At 52.6% G+C, this 24,293-nt stretch overlaps 2 protein-coding genes across 6 annotated transcripts in view; one reads left to right on the forward strand and one right to left on the reverse strand.

The window, feature by feature from the left end:
• Positions 1–17,170, reverse strand: part of KATNIP (katanin interacting protein) — a 116,448-nt gene extending 99,278 nt beyond the window's left edge. For 2 of the 5 annotated variants that reach the window (XM_029054319.2, XM_039910893.1), the window contains exons 1-2: positions 4,710–4,858; positions 3,840–3,895 (exon numbers count right to left, since the gene is read on the reverse strand). In XM_029054319.2, the coding sequence (XP_028910152.1) occupies positions 3,840–3,895; positions 4,710–4,791 (138 nt within the window). In that variant the 5' untranslated portion in view covers positions 4,792–4,858. Of the gene's footprint in view, positions 1–3,839; positions 3,896–4,709; positions 4,859–17,129 lie in introns of those variants that run through there. The other 3 variants (XM_029054337.2, XM_029054347.2, XM_029054329.1) reach the window with 2 other exon arrangements.
• A 136-nt stretch (positions 17,171–17,306) lies between these two features.
• Positions 17,307–24,293, forward strand: part of GTF3C1 (general transcription factor IIIC subunit 1) — a 70,741-nt gene continuing 63,754 nt past the window's right edge. The window contains exons 1-2 of the mRNA XM_029050261.2: positions 17,307–17,557; positions 22,565–22,774. Of these exons, the coding sequence (XP_028906094.1) occupies positions 17,337–17,557; positions 22,565–22,774 (431 nt within the window). The 5' untranslated portion in view covers positions 17,307–17,336. The remainder of the gene's footprint in view (positions 17,558–22,564; positions 22,775–24,293) is intronic.

The following is a 24,293-nucleotide window of genomic DNA, read 5'->3' on the forward strand; positions in this document are numbered from 1 at the left end:
TAAACTCTATCACCAGATACGTTTATAGATTTATGACTCAACGAAACTGACAGGATTAAGACCAACATCTAACAATAGTGATTTAAGGGAAAGGAGGAAATCCAAAGAATTATTGCCCAGAGGAACAAAAGTGTGCCTCTCTTCTCAGCAAGGCAAAAGACTACAGAGCCAGAACTGAAGGGGTAGAAAGCAGGCTGTAGAAAGCTAGATTACATATCTCGAGAAGCAGTGTGGCCTAATGGAAAGAGCACGGGCCGGGGAACCGGGCGGGGGAGGGCCTCGGTTCTAATCCCCGCTCTGACGCTTACCTGCTGTGTGACTTTGGGAAAGACACTTAACTTCTCTGTGCCTCCGTTTCCTCATCTGTAAAATGGGGATAAAATATCCGTTCTCCCCCTCCCTTAGATTGTGAGCTCCACGTGAGACAGTGACTGTGTCTGACCTGATTGTTATGTTTATATTACTGCACATAGTACAATGTTTGGCACATAGTAAACACTTTAACAATGACATCGTTATCACTAATACTGTTATCATCGTTATTCCAAAAGCATCAACCTGCAACCCACTGTAATAGAAAGAAGGCAAAGTAATCGAAGGATTCTATATGGATTTGGACGACAGGCTTCAAAAAATTCAACAAACGTCTGGAGCAAAGGTACTAAAACGTATGAAAGAGAGCGACGAAAAATGCCTCTTGGCAACACTAGAAAAGGACAATGGAGTGAGCAAGAAGTCTGTTAGGCTGCTAATGTGGAGCCTACCCGATCAACTTAACACAGTATACCCAAAAGGAACAAAGAATTCAATGGGCCTGAGGAAAGTCTAACGGAGTCGCCTAAAACCAGATGAATTCCATACCGTTGGATACCGAAAGAATGTTCTCCGGCATCTCAAGGATAAGTGAACACCTCATCTGCACTGGCTCAGATGGCTGGACACCGGAATTCAAGTCAAAAAATGACACTGCCCAAGAAGATCAAATTTTAAAAGCTCAGAAGTCACCAGGAGGTGCCTATTTAATGAAGATGTGCGTATGTAGTCATTTCACAGATTGAGCTTCAAACATACCCCCTCCCCTTCCACCATGGAAAACAGGGAACGATTATGATGTACTTTTTAAACACATACCGTTGTGTTTAATGAGACAAAAGTGAAAAAAGCACTAGAAAAAGAATTCAAGATCAAGGAGGAGACCCTGATAATGAATGTTAAAAACCACAAATTAAAGCTTATGGAAAAAAATGATGAGGAATACAGAAAGCTTGGTGAGGACATTTGGAAGATGATTAAAAAAGAGTCTAAAAAGCTCAGAGGGAAGAAGCTGGGAGTTACAGATGAAATGGAGACTCTGAAAAGAACCTAAGGAGACGTACGGCTGAAACAGAATTGGAACAGAAAAATGAAGAGAGGATAACAAGCAGAATCAAGACTGATTAAAAATGGACAAAATTCTACAACGTCCTTAACTTAAAGTCATGGGAAACTCCATTCAGCCAAGAGATCATCTGGAAACAATTATGGGAGTAAATTAAGACGTTGATTAAGGCTCTGTAAGGTGAAATTTGGAAAATGGCTAGTTAAGAATATTTCAAAGCAGGAGGTATACCACTATTCAGATTATTGGGCCCAATATATATTTAATGTATACAACATGAATAAGAGTAGTGTGCATGGCAAAGAATTAAAAACATTACCATAGATAAGAGTAAACGCTGAAGATCCCCCCAAACTACTGTCCAGTACCACTGTTGTCACCAAAAAACACTGCCTTTACCAGTCACTTAAATCAAGATGGATCGATCTTATTTATTGAGCACTCACTGAGTGCAAAGCACTGCACTAAGCATTTGGGAGAGAACAAAATAACGGAGTTGGTAGTCCCATTCCCTGCTCGCGACAAGCTTAACCATCTAGAGCACGACTTACCCTTGACAATGACCTCAAACGGCACAGAATAAGCTAGATTCGGCTCAAGATAATCAACTATTGACCACAACCTCTCTCTCCAGCTAACACAAGAGATTTGAAAATAGCAACTTCCAGTTTTCATTTGTTGCCAACACAAAGCTTTCAACTTAGAGGAATTCAATGCTGTTTTCAATGTGCTCTACGAAGCTGGAATTGAATTGACTATATAGATCTCCTGGAGGAGATGAGCTGGAAATGCACAACAAAAATCATGATGTTCAACTACCCATGATTTTTAATCTACACACAGGAATCAAATAGAGTGCAGCAAACTTGCCAATCCCGTTTATAACCATACTGGCGTTGCTGCTCAACTAAGAGGAGGAAATTAATATTGAGCAATTGATGTGGCTCCTCTTGCTGATGGGTGAGTTATATTTGTAAATGATGCAGCAAAAATGGAGAGGAAATTACAAGAACTGCATATATAGTCACATCAAATTGGGCCAGAGATGAAACGCTTAAAGATCAAATGGGCGTGCAACAGCTATGCCTCATTTGTGTAAATCAGGACAAGTACAGGTGTCAAACTCACGTGTCAAACTGGGTTATCCACAAAATGAAAATGGGCAGGACACGAAATCCATAGGTAGGATATTGGATTAACCTTCCTGCCAATACACAAGACGGTCCGAAGTAGAGAATTAAGTGGAAAGTCGTGATAATGCTGAAGAGATTCAGTGGCAAATACTTTGTTCGCCGACAGATGCATCATGCTCGAGATAAAATAAAATCATATTTTGTCAACTTGGGTGCATGGAGGGACAATCGAAGAGGAGTTGGTTGAAGGAAGAAAGGGGACATTTAGTATCATGTACAATAGCAATTCCTAAAGTGGTTAGAGGAAAACTTTTAAATGGGATTTAAATAAATGTTGTAATGGCATGTCGATCATGCAGTTGAGCTTTCCTGCATATCTTCCCTCGTGCTCTCTCTTCAGACGGGATAAATGTGGGTTTTTTGGCTGGTTCGAAGGACTCAGGCGGGGTCCTTATTAGGCTGCAGAGATGTGAGGACGCGAAGTTGGAGCTGGCCGGATCGGGGTGAATGAGGTATAAAACCAGTGGATTTTGGAAGTGCAGGAGCCCGAAGCCTAGTGAGAGGGAGCAGAGTACTTGGAGGAGCCAAGGGAGTGTGAAGATCAAAGGAGTGGGGAGTTGAGAAAGTGGAGACTGGATGAGTCAGGAGTCACATACGTTTCTTAAGTCCATCATTAACCAGCAGGCGAAATTGTACTGAGAATTTAGAGATGGACCAGGCTCGAGCATTCATTGCCAGCTTGCCGGTAATGACTTGGTTTTACACTAAATCAAGCTGTCGTATTGAAGGTAATTCATAATCAATCAATAGTACCAACTGAGAATCTACAGCATGCTGTGCACTGAACTCAGAGAACTCTTTCATCAACAGGCTGACTCATGCAACAAGATCCACCCCCGTCCCTTCCGATAAACTTTTGCTCAGGAGTTGCGATATTACTTTTCAGATCCCGATCCCAGACTATTGAAGCACAAGTTGTTATATCTTGGTCTTGGACTAATCTCCAGAAAAGGATCTGGCTTTATCGTTTTTCATTCCCAAATACTGACTGATTGACCTTGACGGACCAGGAAATAAAATTCTGATTTTAGAGGGGGAAAATGTCAAGAGCCACATGTATTTTCACAACTACATGTTCTAGAATCATCAAAATCAAGTTGCCCATCAAATTCCCATAACTCCCCTCCTACTTTCACTGTGAGCCCCATGCAGGAAAGGGTCTGTGTCCAACCTGATTAACTTGCTTCTACCCCAGAGCTTCGAGCAGTGTTTGACACAGAGTAAGAGCTGAATGAATACCATAAAAAAACCCAACTTGAGAACATTACCTCCTTTTTCTCCCGTGAACAGGATCTACTTCTTCCAAGCTTCCTCAGGGTGTGACCTGTAATGGTGCAAAAGAATCTAGTTAATTCAGCAAGATGCTTTTACTTGTTCAATGAATAGAAAGTATAATTTCATATAGATATAATTGGGTATATATATGCATACACATATGCATATATAATTGTGTGTATATATATGTACAATTGACAACATCTTAAGAAAATGCAATGTTACTGTACTGAAGAGCAATACCACGTTTTTTAGATAGACTACGATACACTGATTCATTAGGTCACCTTTCTCAATAAAGAACAAATCCCAACTCTTTTAATGTAACACAATCTGCTCTTGTCCCAGGTGAATATACATTTATTAAATTATTTCGAAACATTAAAATGACATTTAGACAATAAACTACACTACAGACACATTCGCTTTAATAATTACAAGCTATAATATTGCGTAGAGTCTACGTAATCTATCCGATTCATGGCATTAGCAGTATTTTACCTGTTCTGGGATTCTGCAGGATTGCTCTATGTTTCAGTATTATTTCACAGCATGTCTCATTACTGTGCAATTTCCCTGAATTTTATCCCAGTTTATAAAATAAAGATGGAAATCTGATGGCTCAAATACGTAAATTCAATAGATCAACCTCAAATGATCAAGCAATTATTGCTTCAAATTCGATGAGTTCGAACTTTTTAATTAAGTTGCATTTTAATAAGGTAATGCTCCAGTAAAACATTAATAGCATGGCAATGCACTGGGGTTTCAGAATCATTTGCACCCATGCCACGAGTAAGTTTTCAATTAGCAAAATTGTAGAAATGGGTGGAACAATCACAGTTTTCTGAATTAGTCCTCACCATTTGAGTTGCCTTGGGTGGGCACCACTTTTGTCGAAGGTTGTGTGATCTGGGGTTCCATAAATCTCCTGAAACTGTTCATCCCAATCAAGCGTGGCCTAGTGGATGGAGCACGGACCTGGGAGTCAGAAGCAGCTGGGTTCTAATCCCGGCTCTGCCGCTTGTCTGCTGTGTGACCCTGGGCAAGTCACTTCACTGCTCCGTGCCTCAGTTCCCTCCTCTGTAAAATGGGGATTAAGACTGTGAGCCCCATGTGGGACAGGGGCTGTGTCCAAAGCAATTTGCTTGTATGCACCCCAGTGGTTAGTACGGCGGCTGGCACATAGTGAGCACTTAACAAACACCACAATTATGATCATCGTTATTATTTACTGAATGCTTCCTGGGGTGCAGAGTGCTGGACCGAGCGCTTGGGAGGGCACGCTACAATAGAGTTAATTAATGTTGGTATTTGTTAAGCGCTATGTGCAGAGCACTGTTCTAAGCGCTGGGGTAGATACAAGGTAATCAGGTCGTCCCACGTGAGGCTCACAGTTAATCCCCATTTTACAGATGAGGTCACTGAGGCCCAGAGAAGTTAAGTGACTTGCCCACAGTCACACAGCTGACAAGTGGCAGAGCCGGGAGTCGAACTCATGACCCCTGACTCCGAAGCCCAGGCTCTTTTCCACTGAGCCACGATGAGTGCTCAAGGAGCTTACCACCTAGTGGGGGAGACGGACGTTAAAATGAATTACAGCTAGGAGAAGTAGCAGAGTATAAGGAGAGGTAATGAGGAGAGAGGTACGTAAGTGCTGTGGGGGCGAGGGTGGGATGAATATCAAATGAAGGTACAGACCCGAGTACACAGTCAACACAGAAGGGAGGGAGAATTGGATGGGGAGGGGTTAGTCAGGGACGGCTTCTTGGAGGAGATGGGATTTTAGCTCTGAAGAATAAAGGAGAACCTCGTAAACATAAAGCAGTTGTAAGAATCTCAGCCAAAATTTAATCATTTCCAAATAGAGGAAAGAGATGAGGAGGGTGTCACGGACTCCCTCAAAACCGAAGCAGATGCAAATGAAATGTCCTTGCAGTTCTAATGGATTTTCAATTAATTTTTATGACCCCTCCCATCCCCATGATTAAATCCTTAAATTCAGGATCTATAATGTGCTGACAGACTTCCAGTCTAGCTGAGTATTTATGGTTTTAATTTCTATGCCTCAGAATTGAATTGATTAGAAAACTGATGATTTTAAAGCCCCTGTATGAAAGGCTTTCAAGAATTATTTAATTTGTTCCTCCTACTTAGACTGTGAACCCCATGTGGGACCTGATTATCTTGTATCTACCCCCGTGCTTAGTACACATAGTAATCAGCTAACGAACCCCACGGTTCTTATCAATGTTACCGAAATCCTTGGCTGAGCGATCTCCTGTCGCGGAGAAATAAGGAGAGAACGGAGAAAACCTGCAAGAAGGGAGCGGGACCTCTGCGATGGTTTTATTTTCCATTCCCTCGTGTTAAAAATTAATTAATTAATGTCGGTATTTGTTAAGCGCTTACTATGTGCCGAGCGCTGTTCTAAGCGCTGGGGGAGATGCAGGGTAATCAGGTTGTCCCACGTGAGGCTCACAGCTAATCCCCGTTTTACAGATGAGGGAACTGAGGCACAGAGAAGTTAAGTGCCTTGCCCACAGTCACACAGCTGACAAGTGGCAGAGCGAGGATTCGAACCCATGACCTCTGACTCCCAAGCCCGGGCTCTTTCCACTGAGCCACGCTGCTTCTCTAAAAAGCTTCTGCTTTTCTAAAAAGCATCTCGTTGCCTTGAGAAATGCCACAAGGGGTCCACAAGGGACCTAAAACTGATTGAGATCCACTGGTTTAGCTTCAGGTAGGTAGAGAAAAACAGAGAACAAAGAATTCGTGGGAGCAAATTGATTGCTCTTTCCAGTTTGGGCCCACCGAACTCAGGGAAAAAATGAAAACTAAATGAGGTCAAAAAATCGATTCTGATTATTGAAATCACAGTTGCCACACTAACTCATGCGTAGTCAAACTAACAATAATAATGATAGATATCTTTAAGTGCTTACCATGTGTCAAGCACTGAGGCAGAGAAAATACAATTAGGTTGGACTCAGCCAGTCTCACATGGGACTCACAGTCTAAGGAGGAGGGAGGACAGATATTGAATCCCCATTTACAGATGAGGAAACTGGGGCACAGAGAATTTAACTACGTTGCCCCAGGCCACACAGCAGGCAAGTGCAGAGCCGGCACTGGAAGCCTGGTCTTCTGACTCGCAGGACTGCGCGCTTTCCATTAGGCCAAGTTGCTTCTCTGCCTCAGCTAAAATGTGACCTCCGTGCGTGGCCGTATATTTTGAGGGAAGACTTTAGGGAAACTACTAGTAAAGATCTGCAAGAAAGAAAGAAAATAATAAAGTTGCCCCCCCCGTCTGAGATTTGACTGAGGCAGTTGGGAAATTCCGATCCACAACGAGCGCTTGACCAAACTATTTGAACAATCTGGAGACACGGTGGAAGTAAGTGCCACAGTCCAAGACTTCCCATCTTGGACTCGGTGGTTTTCTGTCTCAGTTCAGCTCCCGAGATGGGGAAGCTGAATGGCTAGAGGTGTGTGACCCAGCGGCTTGGGAGCCTGAAGGCCTGGTGTCTCATCCAGGCTCCGTCACTTGCTTGCCTCGTGGCCTTGGGGATCCATCTGCAAAATGGGAATTCGATATCCGTTCTTCCTTTCTTTTAGACTGTGAGCCCCATGTGGGCCCGGGACTGCATCTGACTGAATGATCTTGTATCAATCCCAGCACTTGGTACGGTGCTTGGCACCAAGTGAACAGGAAACACAATACCACAGTTATTACTATTGGCAACCCTGTCGAAAGTTGAAGCGAATGAAGGTCCTGACCTCGGTTAACCATGACACTCTGGGATAAAGTATTAATTGCTTTAGTCCGTTATCCAGATGTTCAGAGAGAAGTGTCCAGTTGGGTTGACTCTGGCCTTCAGAATCAGTTTTAAGAAGGGCCGAGGCAATGGCAGCACTATAATGCCTCTCGATGGTCCTTCTTAGGGCAATTCTATCAGAAACTAATCTCCTAGAAAGACGCGTGAGGAGATTAACTGCCAAGCGATTCCCAAAGCGCTCTAATAAATGATTATCTATTGTCACCTTGGCCAATCTTTTCCAGATATTTCATGAAGATACAGTTAAGATTGCCCCAGATCAGTAATGCAGAGCCTGTGGATGCAACTTTACCTCAAAGCCGATGAAACTAATCATCCTGTAGGTCCACAGGGGATAAAGGCACGTCTTGATCCTCTTTTCATTCCATCGTATTTACTGAGTGCTTATGGCGTGCAAGGCACTGGACTAAGCATCTGGGAGAGTACAATATAAAAACGGACACATTCCCTGCCCACGACGAGCTCACAGTCTAAAGGATCCTCTTTTCCTTTACTTGCCCTAGCAATAGTTGAGAAATAGAAATGAAAATGATTGTTCTCACATTCAGGATTACCTACAGCGTTCTAGGTTAAGGCCAAGTGCTTAATACAGCGCTCCATAAACAGTAAGGCTCATTAAACATCATTAATTGATTGAAAGGTTAGCAGAACCTAAGCTGTTTCCTATATGCTAGGCTTAGCGCAAACTCCTAGGACACTGGGTTTGATGAGAAGTGGCCCAGATTTACTTTCAGTGACCTCTCAGTGAGTCTTTCGAGTCTTTTTTCTGAAAGCTTTCTAGGGTTAATTATGAAATACCTTTTGAGACTTGATTGGAAAATACTGGTTATCGTCACAGCTTCACTACTACGGGTTATCTTCACTACCAGGTAGAGTGGGATGCAGTCGGGGGCACAGGGGAATCGCAGAATTGGAGCCAAACGAGAAAGAGTGGGGCTTCCCGGCCCGGGCCCTCGAGAGGAGGAGGAGGAGGAGGAGGAGGAGGAGGGAAGCAGGGCAGGAGGAGCAGCAGGGCACAGTGGATAGAGCATGAGCCTGGGAGTCAGAAGGTCATGGGTTCTAATCCCGGCTCTGCCACTTGCCTGCCGTGTGACCTTGGGCAAATCACTTCTCTTCTCTGGGACTCAGTTACCCCATCTGTGAAATAGGGATGGAGACTGTGAGCCCCGTGTGGGACAGGGACTGTGTCCAACCTGATTCGCTTGTACCTATCCCAGCGCTTGGAACAGTGCTTGGCACATAGTAAGCACGAAGCAGCGTGGCTCAGTGGAAAGAGCACGGGCTTGGGAGTCAGAGGTCATGATGGGTTCAAATCCCAGTTCAGCCGCTTGCCAGCTGTGTGACTCTGGGCAAGTCACTTAATTTCTCTGTGCCTCAGTTACCTCATCTGTAAAATGGGGTGAAGACTGTGAGCCCCAAGTGGGACAACCTGATCGCCTTGTATCCTCCCCAGCGCTTAGAACAGTGCTTTGCACATAGTAAGCGCTTAACAAATGCCATAATTCATTAATTAACAAGTACCATTATTATTCTTCATATAGAAAAGATGAAAAACCAAATATAAAAGGAATATCAATTGATCAGTGGTAATTTTTTGAGCACTCCCATGCGCACAGCTCTCTACGAAGAGCTCAGATCCCGGCTCCGCCACTTGTCAGCTGTGTGACTGTGGGCAAGTCACTTAACTTCTCTGGGCCTAAGTTCCCTCATCTGTAAAATGGGGATTAACTGTGAGCCTCACGTGGGACAACTTGATTACCCTGCCTCTACCTCAGTGCTTAGAACAGTGCTCTGCACATAGTAAGCCCTTAACAAATACTAACACTGCCTACGTGCTTAAGATGAGCTGTTTCCTCCCGGTCTGAAATACCAAAACACTGGCTACGATAACCAGTCAGTGACACTTTGGGGCATCGCTTGCGCGTAAGGCGAGGCCTAAACATTGCTTAACTTTGCCTCTCTTTCTTTCTGACCTATTCCCAACCCCCTCTTCATTAACACAGGCTCACGGAGTCACGTGGCAAGCGCCGTGCATTTGGTAAATCAGGAACGAAAGCAGCCAGAAAGTACTGAAAATTACTTTTGAAATACCCTTGCATTACCAAGATAAGGGCCACTTTGAATAGATTTTCTTTCTGAAAACGATCCTGCTAGGTGTCCCCTGAAAGCGTCTTTGAGAAATGGAGCACGGAATCGGCCCGGAACCGTCCGAAGGCTACGTAACTTTTCCTTCATTCTTCTGCAAAAGGCGGCTCAAAATGGAAATGTCTTCCGAATGCTTTCATGGCATAAGGACTGAAAATCCAGAGGCTGAATTTTAATCCGATTTTGGCCTCTGACTTCTCGACTTTGGCAGAGCAAGGTAACTTTCTTCAATCTCTTTCCCCTACGATTACACAGTCCTTTCCACCTGCCCAGACACGAAAATGCCATGTAGCTTCATGAAATGTAAAGATTTTCAAATCTTCGAATCTAATCCAGAAGCCCAACGCATTATTTTTTTTTGTTTACCAGAGCCCCTAAGCACAAGGACCCTTTGAGGGGGTTGCAGCGGCACTTATCAATTCACCTTCGAGGGGAACCATTTGTTGTGCAGTTGCCAATACCTACGTCTGTAGGTGATCTTACAGTCTCTCTGGCGCACGAGTAACGGCGAGCTTAGCATATTCTTCACCGAGGCACTAGGTAGGAACATTAAAGAGCCATTTTCTGGGGGGACAGGGGGATAATGGAAGGGAATGAAGGACACAAAATGGGGAAAACACTGGAAGATTGGGGCAAAAAGAGAGAAACAACACTGCACTGTAATACGGTGTCTGGGACTGCATATCAGAAAGCGTGTCAGTAAACCAAACAGCATGAGTGCCAACTTAAAACATTGCTTGGCACACAGTAAGCGCTTAACAAATACCATAATTAGTATTAACTACGTGCAGATCGTTAATAATAATAACAACGTTGGTATTTGTTAAGCGCTTACTATGTGCCAAGCACTGTTCTAAGCGCTGGGGTAGACACAGGGGAATCAGGTTGTCCCACGTGGGGCTCACGGTCTTCATCCCCATTTTACAGATGAGGTACCTGAGGCACCGAGAAGTTAAGTGACTTGCCCAAAGTCCCACAGCTGACATGGCCGAGCCGGGATTCGAACCCATGACCTCTGACTCCAAAGCCCGTGCTCTTTCCACTGAGCCACGCTGCTTCTCTATCACGCAAACGTAGTATTCGCTTTTACAGGTCAATTAACTTTCCGATGCCTGTCTCCCCCTGGGCAGGGGAGAATATTGTGTGGGAAGAACTACAGAAAAGGTGGCAAGCACCTAGATGTTAAGAATGACAGCAGCTGTAGAAGAATCGAAAGAGATAAAACAAAGGGAGACTACAACAAACGAGAAAGTGAAAAAGAGAAAAATAGGTCAGACACAAAGATTTCATGTTCCCGAAATTTATTTCGCCTTCTGGACGCTTTAAGCGGGAAAAGGAACACCAAAAACACAGCAGACTCACAAAAACGTCACACTTCCAGTCAGAAGGGCCTAACAGAGAGGGAACAGAGGTTACAGACCTCACGATACAAATAATCTTGTTTGTGACACAATACTCAATAACGGTTTTTTTTTCTCCACGTGCCTTAGGAGAGAGAATGAAAATAGAGTAAGGATCTTTTTTTTTATTCCTTGTTATACCACTAAAATCAGAAAAAAACCCCCACTTCATACTGTTAGTTTGTAAGGCCCAGGGTGCGTAATGAGATTTAAAGTTGCAGAGGAAGTAGGGCAATTTAGTCAATATTTTCAAGCCCACCAGGGGCTAAACTACCTCCTAAAGCGCCTGGGGACCCAAAACAATCGGCCCCGTGGAGCCCGGAGTCTGAACTTTAGAACCAGGCTATGGACCCGGGGCTAGAGAAGCAGCGTGGCTCAGTGGAAAGAGCCCGGGCTTGGGAGGCAGAGGTCATGGGTTCGAATGCCGGCTCTGCCACGTGTCGGCTGTGGGACTGTGGGCAAGTCACTTCACTTCTCCGGGCCTCAGTTCCCTCATCTGGAAAATGGGGATGGAGACTGTGAGCCTCACGTGGGACAACCTGAAGACCCTGTATCTACCCAGCGCTTAGAACAGTGCTCTGCACCTAGTGAGTGCTTAACAAATGACAACATCATTATTATTACTAACGGCCATCTTCTCCACACCCTCCCCAGTTCCTCCAAGGAGGGGCGAGTGACTGGAGAGGGGAGGCTTGAAGACGCTTCCCATCGTACAGACGCCTGTAGCCGAGCAGTCAGCCGTATAAGCAGCGTGGCTCAGTGGAGAGAGCCCGGGCTTGGGAGTCAGAGGTCATGGGTTCGAATCCCGGCTCTGCCGCTCGTCAGCTGTGTGACTGTGGGCGAGTCACTTCACTGCTCTGGGCCTCGGTCACCTCATCTGTAAAATGGGGATTCACTGTGAGCCTCACGTGGGACAACATGATGACCCTGTATCTACCCCAGCGCTCAGAACAGCGCTCTGCACATAGTAAGCGCTTAACAAATACCGACATGATCATTATTATTACGCAGAGCGCTGTGTTGAGCCCTAGGGAGAGTACGGTAGTGAGGCAGGAGACCCGATCCCCGCCTTCCAGGAGCTGGCGGCCTAACGGAGGAGAAATACGCTCTTAACGGACAGGAGGAGGAAGAGAACGGAAAAAAGGATACGTGCATAACTGAAGGCTGAAACAGGAGAATTATTCATTCCGTCTTATTTATTGAGCGCTTACTGGCTGCACAGCACTGCACTAAGCGCTCGGAAAGTACAATGCAGCAACAGATAGAGACGATCCCTCCCCCACAACGGGTTCACAGTCTAGAAGCGGGGAGACAGACAGCCAAGCAACAGTATTTATTGAGCGCTTACTACGGGCAGAGCGCTTGGGATGTACAAATCGGCAACAGATAGAGACGGTCCCTGCCCTCGGACGGGCTCACGGTCTAATCGGGGGAGACGGACAGACGAGAACGATGGCGATAAATAGAGTCGAGGGGAAGAACGTCTCGTAAAAACGATGGCAAATAAATAGAATCAGGGCGATGTCCATCAAATTAACAAAAGAAATAGGGTGATGAAGATCTATACAGTCGAGCGGACGAGTACGGTGCCGAGGGGGTGGGACGGGAGAGGGGGAGGAGGAGAGGGAGAGGGGGGAGAAGAGGGTTTGGCTGCGGAGAGGTGAAGGGGGGCGTTGAGGGAGCAGAGGGAAAAAGGGGGGAGCTCGGTCTGGGAAGGCCTCTTGGAGGAGGTGAGCTTTCAGATAAAAATTCCAGTCCGGAGCTGAGGGGCCCGATGTCCCCGTCTCCTGCCAACGTGGCCTAGAGCGCTTACTGGGTGCAGAGCACCGCACTAAGCGCTTGGCGAGTACAATCCCCGGGAAGCAGCGCGGCTCAGCGGAAAGAGCCCGGGCTTCGGAGTCGGAGGTCACGGGTCCGACTCGCGGCTCTGCCACCCGTCAGCTGGGTGACTGTGGGCCAGTCACTTCTCTGGGCCTCAGTGACCTCATCTGGAAAATGGGGATTAACCGTGAGCCTCACGTGGGACGACCCGATGACCCCGGATCTCCCCCAGCGCTTAGAACGGCGCTCTGCACATAGTAAGCGCTTAACAAATACGAATATTATTATTACTTGTGTATATACGTACGTAATTATAATTCTACTTCGATCAATGGTGTGCGTATGTATCTGTGATTCTGTTTCTTTACACTGACGTCAGCGATGCCTGTTCACTTGGTTTCATTCATTCGATCGTATTTACTGAGCGCTTACCGGGGGCAGAGCACCGCACTAAGCGCTTGGCAAGCCCAACTCGGCAACGGATGGAGACCGTCCCCGCCCAACGACGGGAGACGGACAACAAAACCACCCAAGGAGACAGGTTTGGACGCCCGTGTCCGAAGAGAAGCAGCGTGGCTCGGTGGAAAGAGCACGGGCTTTGGAGTCAGAGGTCATGGGTTCGAATCCCGGCTCGGCCACTTGTCAGCTGTGTGACTCTGGGCAGGTCACTTCACTTCTCGGGGACTCAGGTCCCTCATCTGTGAAACGGGGATGAAGACCCTGAGCCCCACGTGGGACGACCCGATTCCCCTGTGTCTACCCCAGCGCTTAGAACGGTGCTCGGCACATAGTAAGCGCTTAACGAATACCAACGTTATTATTATTATTATTATTATTACCGTGTCCCGCCGCTTCTAGACTGCGAGCCCGTCGCGGGCAGGGACGGTCTCTCTCTGTTGTTGAATCGCACTTCCCCAGGCGGTACAGGGGTCAGTTGGCCTCGCTGCCTTCCAAGCCCTTGACCCGGGTTCGATTCCCGCCCAACCGTCACTTTTTCACGAAGCAGCGTGGCTCAGTGGCAAGAGCCCCGGGCCGGGGAGTCAGAGGTCGTGGGTTCTAATCCCGCCGCCCCCGCCTGTCAGTTGTGTGACTTTGGGCAAGGCATTTCACTTCTCTGGGCCTCAGCTCCCTCCTCCGCAGAATGGGGGTGAAGACTGTGAGCCCCACGCGGGACAACGCGATCGCCTCGTCCAGCGCTTAGCGTATAGTAAGCGCTTAACAGATACCATCATTATCTCCCCCCCAGCGCTTAAAACGGTGCTTTGCACATAGTCAGCGCTTAACAGATACAATCATTTTTATTATTATTCACCTCACTTCTCTGTGCCTCAGTTCCCTCATCTGTAAAATGGGGATGAAGACTGTGAGCCCCACGTGGGACAACCCGATCACCTCGTCCAGCGCTTGGAACAGCGTTTTGCGCATAGTACGTGCTTAACAAATACTATTATTATTATTATTATTATTATCCCCCCCAGCGCTTAGAACAGTGCTTCCCACATAGTAAGTGCTTAACAAATATAATTATTATTATTCACTTAACTTCTCTGTGCCTCAGTTCCCTCATCTGTAAAATGGGGATGAAGACCATGAGCCCCACATGGGACAACCTAATGACCCTGTATCCACCCCAGCGCTTAGAACAGCGCTCGACACATAGTAAGCGCTTAACAAATACCAACATTATCATGATGATTCCCTCCAGCGCTTAGAACAGCGCTCGGCACATAGTAGGCGCTTAACAAATACCAACATTATCATGATGATTCCCTCCAGCGCTTAGAACAGCGCTCGGCACATAGTAGGCGCTTAACAAATACCAACATTATTATATTATTACTCGCCCCCACCACTTAAAACAGTGCTCTGCACATAGTAAGCACTTGCCACCCCAAATATCATTATGATTATCACTAGTACAGTCAGTAAGCGGTGCACAGGAAGCAGCGTGGCTCAGTAGAAAGAGCCCGGGCTTGGGAGTCAGAGTTCATGAGTTCGAATCCCGGCCCTGCCACTTGTCAGCTGGGTGACTGTGGGCGAGTCACTTCACTTCTCTGGGCCTCGGTTCCCTCATCTGTAAAACGGGGATGAAGACCGTGAGGCCCCACGTGGGACACCCTGATTCCCCTGGGTCTACCCCAGCGCTTAGAACAGTGCTCGGCACGTAGTAAGCGCTTGACAAACACCAACGCTATCATCATAAGGAATGGCTGGCCTTGGGCACGTCCCTTCGCTTCTCTGGTCTGTAAAATGGGGATGAAGGCCGGGAGCCCCGGGCGGGACAAGGACCTGCCCGGCGCTCAGCACGGTGTCCGGCACAGACCCAGCGCGGCTCAGTGGCGAGAGGCCGCGCTTGGGAAGGCAGGGGTCACGGGTTCGAATCCCGGCTCCGCCCCTCGTCAGCTGTGTGACTTTGGGCAAGTCACTTCACTTCTCTGGGCCTCAGTGACCTCCTCTGGGAAATGGGGATGAAGACCGGGAGCCCCACGGGGGACCACCCGATCGCCTCGCGTCCCCTCCAGCGCTCAGAACGGTGCTTGGCACACAGTGAGTGACCACCCGATCACCTCGTGTCCCCTCCAGCGTTTAGGACAGCGCTTCGCACCTAGTTAGCGACCACCCGAGATCCCCTCGCGTCCCCACCAGCGCTCAGAACGGTGCTTGGCACACAGTGAGTGACCACCCGATCATAAGTGACCACCCGATCACCTCGTGTCCCCTCCAGCGCTTAGGACGGCGCTTGGCACCCAGTAAGCGACCACCCGATCCCCTCGTGTCCCCTCCGGCGTTTAGCACAGTGCTTCGTGCCTAGTAAGCGACCACCCGATCACCTTTGCGTCCCCTCCGGCGTTTAGCACAGTGCTTCGTGCACAGTAGGCGACCACCCGATCACCTTTGTGTCCCCTCCAGCGCTTAGGACAGCGCTTGGCACACAGTAAGCGGCCACCCGATCCCCTTGTGTCCCCACCAGCGTTTAGGACAGTGTTGGGCGCCTAGGAAGCTCCCGCCTGGCCACTCTGTGTCCCCACCAGCGTTTAGGACAGTGTTGGGCGCCTAGGAAGCTCCCGCCTGGCCACTCTGTGTCCCCACCAGCGTTTAGGACAGTGTTGGGCGCCTAGGAAGCTCCCGCCTGCCTACTCTGTGTCCCCACCAGCGTTTAGGACAGTGTTGGGCGCCCAGGAAGCGCCCGCCTGGCCACTCTGTGTCCCCACCAGCGTTTAGGACAGTGTTGGGCGCCTAGTAAGCGCCCGCCTGGCCACTCTGTGTCCCCACCAGCGTTTAGGACAGTGTTGGGCGCCCAGGAAGCGCCCGCCTGGCCACTCTGTGTCCCCACCAGCGTTTAGGACAGTGTTGGGCGCCTAGGAAGCTCCCGCCTGCCCACTCTGTGTCCCCACCAGCGTTTAGGACAGTGTTGGACACCTAGTAAGCGCCCGCCTGGACACTCTGTGTCCCCACCAGCGTTTAGGACAGTGTTGGGCGCCTAGTAAGCGCCCGCCTGGCCACTCTGTGTCCCCACCAACGTTTAGGACAGTGTTGGGCGCTTAGTAAGCGCCCACCTGGCCACTCTGTGTCCCCACCAGCGTTTAGGACAGTGTTGGGCACCTAGTAAGCGCCCGCCTGGCCACTCTGTGTCCCCACCAGCGTTTAGGACAGTGTTGGGCGCCTAGTAAGCTCCCGCCTGGCCACTCTGTGTCCCCACCAGCGTTTAGGACAGTGTTGGGCGCTTAGTAAGCGCCCGCCTGGCCACTCTGTGTCCCCACCAGCGTTTAGGACAGTGTTGGGCGCCTAGTAAGCGCCCGCCTGGCCACTGTGTGTCCCCTCCAGCGTTTAGGACAGCGCTTCGCACCTAGTAAGCCACCACCCGATCACCTTCTGTCCCCTCCAGCGTTTAGGCCAGTGCTTGGTGCACAGCAGGCGACCACCCGATCCCCTCGCGTCTCCACCAGCGCTTAGCCCAGCGCTTCGCACCTAGTTGGCGACCACCCGACCCCTCCGCGTCCTCCTGCAGCGCTCAGCGCAGTGCTTCGCACCTAGTGACCACCCGATTCCCCTCGCGGACGGAGGGACGGACACTCACCGTCCATGGCGGGGCGGGTGCAGGGCGCGGGGCGGCCGGAAGGGGGCGGGCCCGGCTGTTTGCCGTTCCCCGGGCGACCGCCAATGGGGGGGGGGGGCGACGTCGGCGGGCCCCGCCCCGGAAGTGACGCGAGGCGGGCGGCGCAGGCGCGCGGGGCGCTGAGGGGAGCGGGGGAGGAGGGAGGAGGGAGGAGGAGGGAGGGCGGCGATGGACGCCCTGGAGGCCCTGCTGGACGAGGTGTCCCTGGAGGGCCTGGCGGGGCTGTCGCTGCCGGCGCTGTGGCGGCGACTGGAGGCCCGCCTGCCGCCCTTCCCGCTGCCGCTCGAGCCGCACACGCACGAGTTCCTCTGGCGCGCGCTCTGCGCCCACCCGCACCTCGCCTTCTTCGCCGAGCCCCGAGACCGGCCCCCGCTCCTCCTCCACGACCGGTCAGCGCCCCCGGACCCCCCCCCCCCCCCCCGCCTGCACCGAGCCCCTCCTGGGTGCCCAGGCCTCTTCTGAGCGCGCACTGGGTGCAGGGCGCCGGACCGAGCCCCTCCCGGGTGCAGGGCGCTGCACTGAGCGCGCACCGGGTGCAGAGCACTGCACTGAGCGCCTCCTGGGTGCCCAGGCCTCTCCTGAGCGCGCACCGGGTGCAGAGCACTGCACTGAGCGCTTACTGGGTGCAGGGCGCTGCACCGAGCGCCTCCCGGCTGCCGGGCACTGCACTGAGCGCGCACCGGGTGCAGAGCACCGGACTGAGCGCCTCCTGGGTGCCCAGGCCTCTCCTGAGTGCGCACCGCGTGCAGAACACTGGACTGAGCGCCTTCTGGGTGCACAGGCCTCTCCCGAGCGCGCACTGGGTGCAGGGCACTGGACTGAGCACGCACTGGCTGCGGGGCACTGAACTGAGCGCTTACTGGGTGCGGAGCACCGGACCGAGCGCCTCCTGGGTGCACAGGCCTCTCCCGAGCGCGCACTGGGTGCAGGGCACTGGACTGAGCGCGCACTGGCTGCGGGGCACTGAACTGAGCGCTTACTGGGTGCGGAGCACCGGACCGAGCGCCTCCTGGGTGCCCAGGCCTCTCCTGAGTGCGCACCGCGTGCAGAACACTGGACTGAGCGCCTCCTGGGTGCACAGGCCTCTCCCGAGCACGCACTGGGTGCAGGGCACTGGACTGAGCGCGCACTGGCTGCGGGGCACTGAACTGAGCGCTTACTGGGTGCGGAGCACCGGACCGAGCGCCTACCGGGTGCATAGCGCTCTACTGAGCGCTTGATGGGTTTGCCGAACGCTTACTGGGTGCACGGTGCTGTGCTAAGCACTTGACGGATTTATTGAGCGCTTAGTGGGTCACGGCGCCGTCCTGGGGTGCGGACCTCTGTACTGAGCGCTTGACGGCTTAAATGAGCACTCGCTGGGTGCCCCGGGCGCCGTACTGAGCCCTTCCTACGCGCCGGGCGCCGTTCTGAGCGCCGGGGTAGATAGGATAATCATAATGTTGGTACTTGTTAGGCGCTTACGGTGTGCAGAGCACTGTTCTAAGCGCGGGGGGAGATACGGGGGGTCATCAAGCCGTCCCACGTGAGGCTCACAGTTAATCCCCATTTTCCAGACGAGGGAACTGAGGCACAGAGAAGTGAAGTGACTCGCCCAGGGCCACGCAGCCGACAAGGAGCCGACGGGGTTGGGGCCCGGTCCCCGTTTGCGGCCGACGGAACCCGGACACCGAAGAGTGGAGCCATGCGGATCGTGGTATCGGTTGAGCGCTTCCTGGGTGCCGAGCACTGCGCTAAGCGCTGGGGTAGAGAGGAGATAATGGGGTTGGACCCACCCCCCCGTCCCCCCCGTCCCGCACGGGGCTCCCGCTCTCGATCCCCCTTTTACAGTCGAGAGAACCCGGGCGCGGCGAAGAGATGCCCATCCCGACGACGGTATCCGTTAAGCGCTTTCCGCGTTCCCGGCACTGTGCTGAGCGCCGGGGTGGAGGGAAGGCGATGGGTTCGGCCCCCCGGGGGGCTCTCGGTCCTAATCCCCATCCGACAACCGAGGTGACCGAGGCGCAGGGAAGGCGAGCGACCCGCCCGGGGTCCCGCAGCAGGCCCGCGGCGGAGCCGGGATTAGAACCCGTGACCTCCCGACTCCCGCGGCCGCTACGCCGGGCTGCTTCCCCGCAAGACGGACGGTCGTGACCGCGGTACTCGTTACGCGCTCGCTGTGTGCCGTGCGCTGTCCGGAGCGCCGGGGTAGGTACGAGGCAGTCGGTACGTCCCACCCCCTTGGGGCTCTCGGTCTTAAGCCCCATTTAACGGATGAGGCGAGTGAGGCCCGGAGGGGTCGAGTGGCTTGCCCGAGGCCGCGCAGCAGACGGGTGGCGGAGCGGAGATTTGAACCCATGCCCTTCTGGCTCCCGGGCCCGAGCTCCACCCGCTGATAATAATAATGTCGGTATTCGTTGAGCGCTCACTATGTGCCGAGCGCCGTTCTAAGCGCTGGGGGGGATCCGGGGTCGTCGGGTCGTCCCACGTGCGGCTCGCGGTCTTCGCCCCCATTTTCCAGATGAGGTCACTGAGGCACCGAGGAGTGAAGCGTCTCGCCCACAGTCACGCAGCTGACGAGTGGCCGTGCCGGGAGTCGAACCCATGACCTCCGACACCGAGCCCCGCCGCTCCCCCTGGGAAATGCGGCAGTCGGTGGTATTTACCGAACGCCGACTCTGTGCAGAGCGCTCTACCTTGGGAGAGTACGAAACGGCAGGATGACGGGGAGCCCGGGGCGGCGGCTCAGTGGAAAGAGCCCGGGCTGGGGAGTCGGAGGTCATGGGTTCGAATCCCGCCTCTGCCGCTTGTCAGCCGGGTGGCTGTGGGCGAGTCACTTCTCTGGGCCTCAGTTCCCTCATCTGGAAAACGGGGATGAAGACGGTGAGCCTCACGTGGGACCACCCGGTGACCCTGTATCTCCCCCAGCGCTTAGAACAGCGCTCTGCACGTAGGAAGCGCCTAACGGATACCAACATCATTATTGACTTCGGGCCCGGTCCGCTCCGGGGGGCCGGCGGTGGGCCCTCGGGCCGTTCGAGACCACCCCCTGTCGGGTCGGGCCGTCAGTGACGTTTACTGAACGTCTCCGGGGCGGTAGGCTCAGCCCGGTTCTCTGCCCGCGGTAGAAGCAGCGTGACTCGGTGGAAAGTGCCCGGGCTTCGGAGTCAGAGGTCATGAGTTCGACTCCCGGCTCTGCCACCTAGCTGTGTGACCGTGGGGGAGTCACTTCACTTCTCTGGGCCTCAGGTCTCTCATCTGTCAAATGGGGATTAAAAGTGTGTGAGCCCCACGTGGGACGACCTGATCACCCTGTCTCTCCCCCAGCGCTTACAACGGTGCTCGGCGCCTAGTAAGCGCTTAACAAATGCCAACGTTATTGTTATAAACTCCTCAAAGTACGGAAGCATCGTGGTCTAGTTAATAAAGCACGGGCCTAGGAGTCGGAAGTACCCGGGTTCTAATCCACTTGCCGGCTGTGTGACCTCGGACCCGTCGCTTGAACTTCCCCGTGCCTCAGTGTACCTCGTCTGTGAAATGGGGATTGGGATTATGAACCGCACGTAGGACGCGGACCGTGTCCGACCCGATGGGGTCGCATCTCCCCCGGTGCCAAGTACAGTGCCCGGCACCTTCTTACCGTCGTCGTCATTATCATCGGGGGGAGCAGCGTGGCTCAGTGGAAAGAGCCCGGGCTTCGGAGTCAGAGGTCACGGGTTCGACTCCCGGCTCTGCCGCTTGTCAGCTGGGTGACTGTGGGCGAGTCACTTCACTTCTCCGGGCCTCGGTTCCCTCATCTGTAAAATGGGGATTAACAACGGGGAGCCTCACGTGGGACCACCCGACGACCCTGCATCTACCCCAGCGCTTAGGACGGTGCTCGGCACGTAGTAAGCGCTTAAGAAATACCGACATTGTTGTTATTAACCTTATCATCATGAATAATCGTATCGAGCGCTTACCGCGTGCAGAGGACTGTGCTGAGCGCTTAGGAGGGTACAATAATAGTAATGTTGGCATTTATATGACGTATATAACATAACATATATATATATATATATAACATATATAACAATATAGCATCAGAAGCGTTCCCTGCCCTTAGGAAGCGTTCGTCAAACACCATTTAAAGACAGAACCGAACAACGGTCGGTGGACCCGTGTCCCCGGCACACGGGAAGCCGACGGTTTAGGGAGGGAGACGGGCGCGGAGTTGTGATTATTCGCGGTGGGGTGAGTGTCGAGCGCGGGGGCGGCGCGGAAGAGGAGGGGGGTGGGAGGAATGAGAGCTTAGTCGGGGAAAACCTCTTGGTGGAGACGTGATTTTTAGTAAGGCTCTGAAGGCGGGGAGAGGGAATCGCAGGCCGGAGGAAGGATGTGAGCGAAGGGTAGGCGGCGAGGTAGATGAGACGGAGGTACGGGGAGGAAATCGGCCTCAGGAGGGCCAGGTGTGCCGGCGGGGCCGCAGTAGCCAATCAGAGAGGTGAGGTAGGAGGGGGAGAGTCGATCGTCTCAAAGCCTACGGTAAGGAGTTGCCCGAGCGCTCAGTACGGTGCTCCGCGCCTAGTAAGCGCTCGGTAGACACTATCGGATGAATGAGTTTCCGGTGGATGCAGAGGTTGAACGGGAAACCACCGGCGGTACGCATCCAGTATGGGTTCGGTCAGAGAGACGGATCGAGGATGACCCCGGCGTGACGGGCTCGCGGACGGGGAGGGTCACCGGAGAGACGTCGTTTGGGTGGGGAGATGCCGACGTCCGGTCCGGACGCGTGTAGGCGGGACAGCCCGGAGGCGGCGTCCCGAGGGCAGGAGGAGAGGCGAGCCTCCCCAGGGGCCGAAGGCGTCGGTTTTGGGTATCGTCTGCGTGGGGGTGGCGAGCGAGTTCTCCAGGGGAGCGGGTGGAGGGGGAGAATAGAAGGGGACCCGGGAGCGAACCCCCGAGGGACCCCCACGGTTAGGGTGCAGAGGAGGAGCCCACGAAGGGAATGAACGGCCGGAGAAACGGGAGAACCGGGAGAGGACGGTGTCGGCGAAGCTCGGGTCGGGTCACGTTTCCGGGAGAAGGGGGCGGTCGCGGCGTGGAGGGCGGCCGAGAGGTCTCAGGAGGATCAGGACGGAGCGGGGCCCCGTCGGGCTTGGCCGGAAGGAGGTCGTCGGTGAACGTGTGATGCGGTAAAGCGGTGAAGCGGGTGGTCGCCCACCTGAGACCTTCTGATTTCTTGCATCTCCCCCAGTGCTCAGTGCGGTGCCCGGCCCATTTTAAGCACGTTATTACCGTACCAGACCCGCGGCTGCCGCCGAAGAACGATCCGCGCGCGCACCTTCGCTCTCCTCTGGAATCTGTCCCCGTGAGGTCGCTCAGGAAGGCGGATGACGATACCGGGAGGGTTCGTGACGCCTGCGTTTTCATTTTAGGTATGAAGAGATAGATCTGGAAACGGGAATCCTCGAGTCAAGGCGAGATCCGGTCCCGCCGGAGGACGTCTACCCCGTCTGTATGATATTAGACCATAAGGACGGCATACAGGGCTCTTGCCAGTATTTCAACGAGAGGGTAGACATTACCGATCAGATAAGGACGGCGTCTCTGCAGCCCACCTGTACCGTCACCGAAGCTTTCGAAAGGTGAGATTCCGGGGCACCCGATTGTTTCAAAACGGTGTCCAAGTCGTAAAGGGCTTCGGAGGGCCCGAGTTATCGAAGGATGTCTCTGTTTGCAGAACAGCCCTGTCTGGCAGGTGTTTAGAGTCTAATTCACTTGTGGCCTTGGAAATCATTTGTTTGGCTCGGCTCCCTATGGTGTCATTAGCTAGAGCGGGATAGGGTTCCCTGGGCTAGGGAGAGGTCACCGCCGATTCGACCTTTTTAGCTTTTCAAAGAATCAAGTTCCAGATGGCGTCGACGTGCGGGGTATGTGGCGCCGTAACGGGTACCGGGATCGTAGGTCTGAATTCTAAGCTCTTTGAGGGCTGGGATGGTGTAGGCCAACTCTTGTAGTAATAATAATAATAATGATGTCGGTGTTGGTTAAGCGCTTACTACGTGCAGGGCACCGTTCTAAGCGCCGGGGGAGATGCAGGGTCATCAGGTCGTCCCACGTGAGGCTCACGGTTAACCCCCGCTTTACAGATGAGGGAACCGAGGCACAGGGAAGCGAAGTGACTCGCCCCCAGTCACCCAGCTGACAAGTGGCAGGGCCGGGAGTCGAACCCACGACCTCTGGCTCCGAAGTCCAGGCTCTTACAGTGCTCCGCACACAGCGAGCGCTGAATAAATGCCGTGGACCGATAGGATTCGGGGTTCCTACCACAACGGAGCCGACCCGCGTGTCCTCCGCTTCTCACCATTCCCTGTTCGGTTGAAAAATAGGCCCTTGTGCCTCCCCGAGGAGGCCCAGAGAGGGGCTCGTCGGGCAGCCGGCGAGCCAGGGACCCCCGTTCTCGTCGGCTGAACGGGCCGGGAGACGGCACCTGCCCCTCTCTTCTCGCCTCTCAGGCGGGTCATCCGGCCAGATTCCCTTCGAGGGCGGTCCCGAGCCGGTCCCCCAAATAGGCGGGGCAGGCCGCTTCCCCGTCCTCTGCCTCGACGGACTCGGTTTACAAACCTTCCGCTGCCCCGGCGATTCTCGGTCCCGTTTAGGTCAATCAATCGATGGTCTGTTCCACGCTGTGGAAGAAGGCCGTGGTAAACCGCTTCCACATTCATTCAATAGTGTTTATCGAGCGCTTACTATGCGCAGAGCACTGGACTAAGCGCTTGGAATGGACAATTGGGCAACAGATAGAGACAGTCCCTGCCCTTTGACGGGCTCACGGTCTCATCGGGGGAGACGGACAGACGAGAACAATAGCAATAAATAAAAGCCGGAACGAGGCGAAGGAAGGACGTTCCGGAGAGAGCGGGTCCAGGGAGTCGCCGGGAGTCGGAAGCGATTCGACGGCGATGGACCGGCCGCTGCGCACCGGATTTAGCGGAGCGTTGAAGATGGCCGTTGCGGCTCACGCCGATCTGTCTTTATCCTGTTTCTCACAGAGGCGGCAAGATATTAGGAGGAGGAGGGCGGGAGTTTCCTTCCTCGACATCCATCTTAATCGTTAGAGGTGTTTCAAAAACTGCGGGCGGCATTTCCGTCTAGTAACCTGTT

The sequence above is a fragment of the Ornithorhynchus anatinus genome, chromosome 2, assembly GCF_004115215.2.
Source record: "Ornithorhynchus anatinus isolate Pmale09 chromosome 2, mOrnAna1.pri.v4, whole genome shotgun sequence".
NCBI classification, from domain to species: domain Eukaryota; kingdom Metazoa; phylum Chordata; class Mammalia; order Monotremata; family Ornithorhynchidae; genus Ornithorhynchus; species Ornithorhynchus anatinus.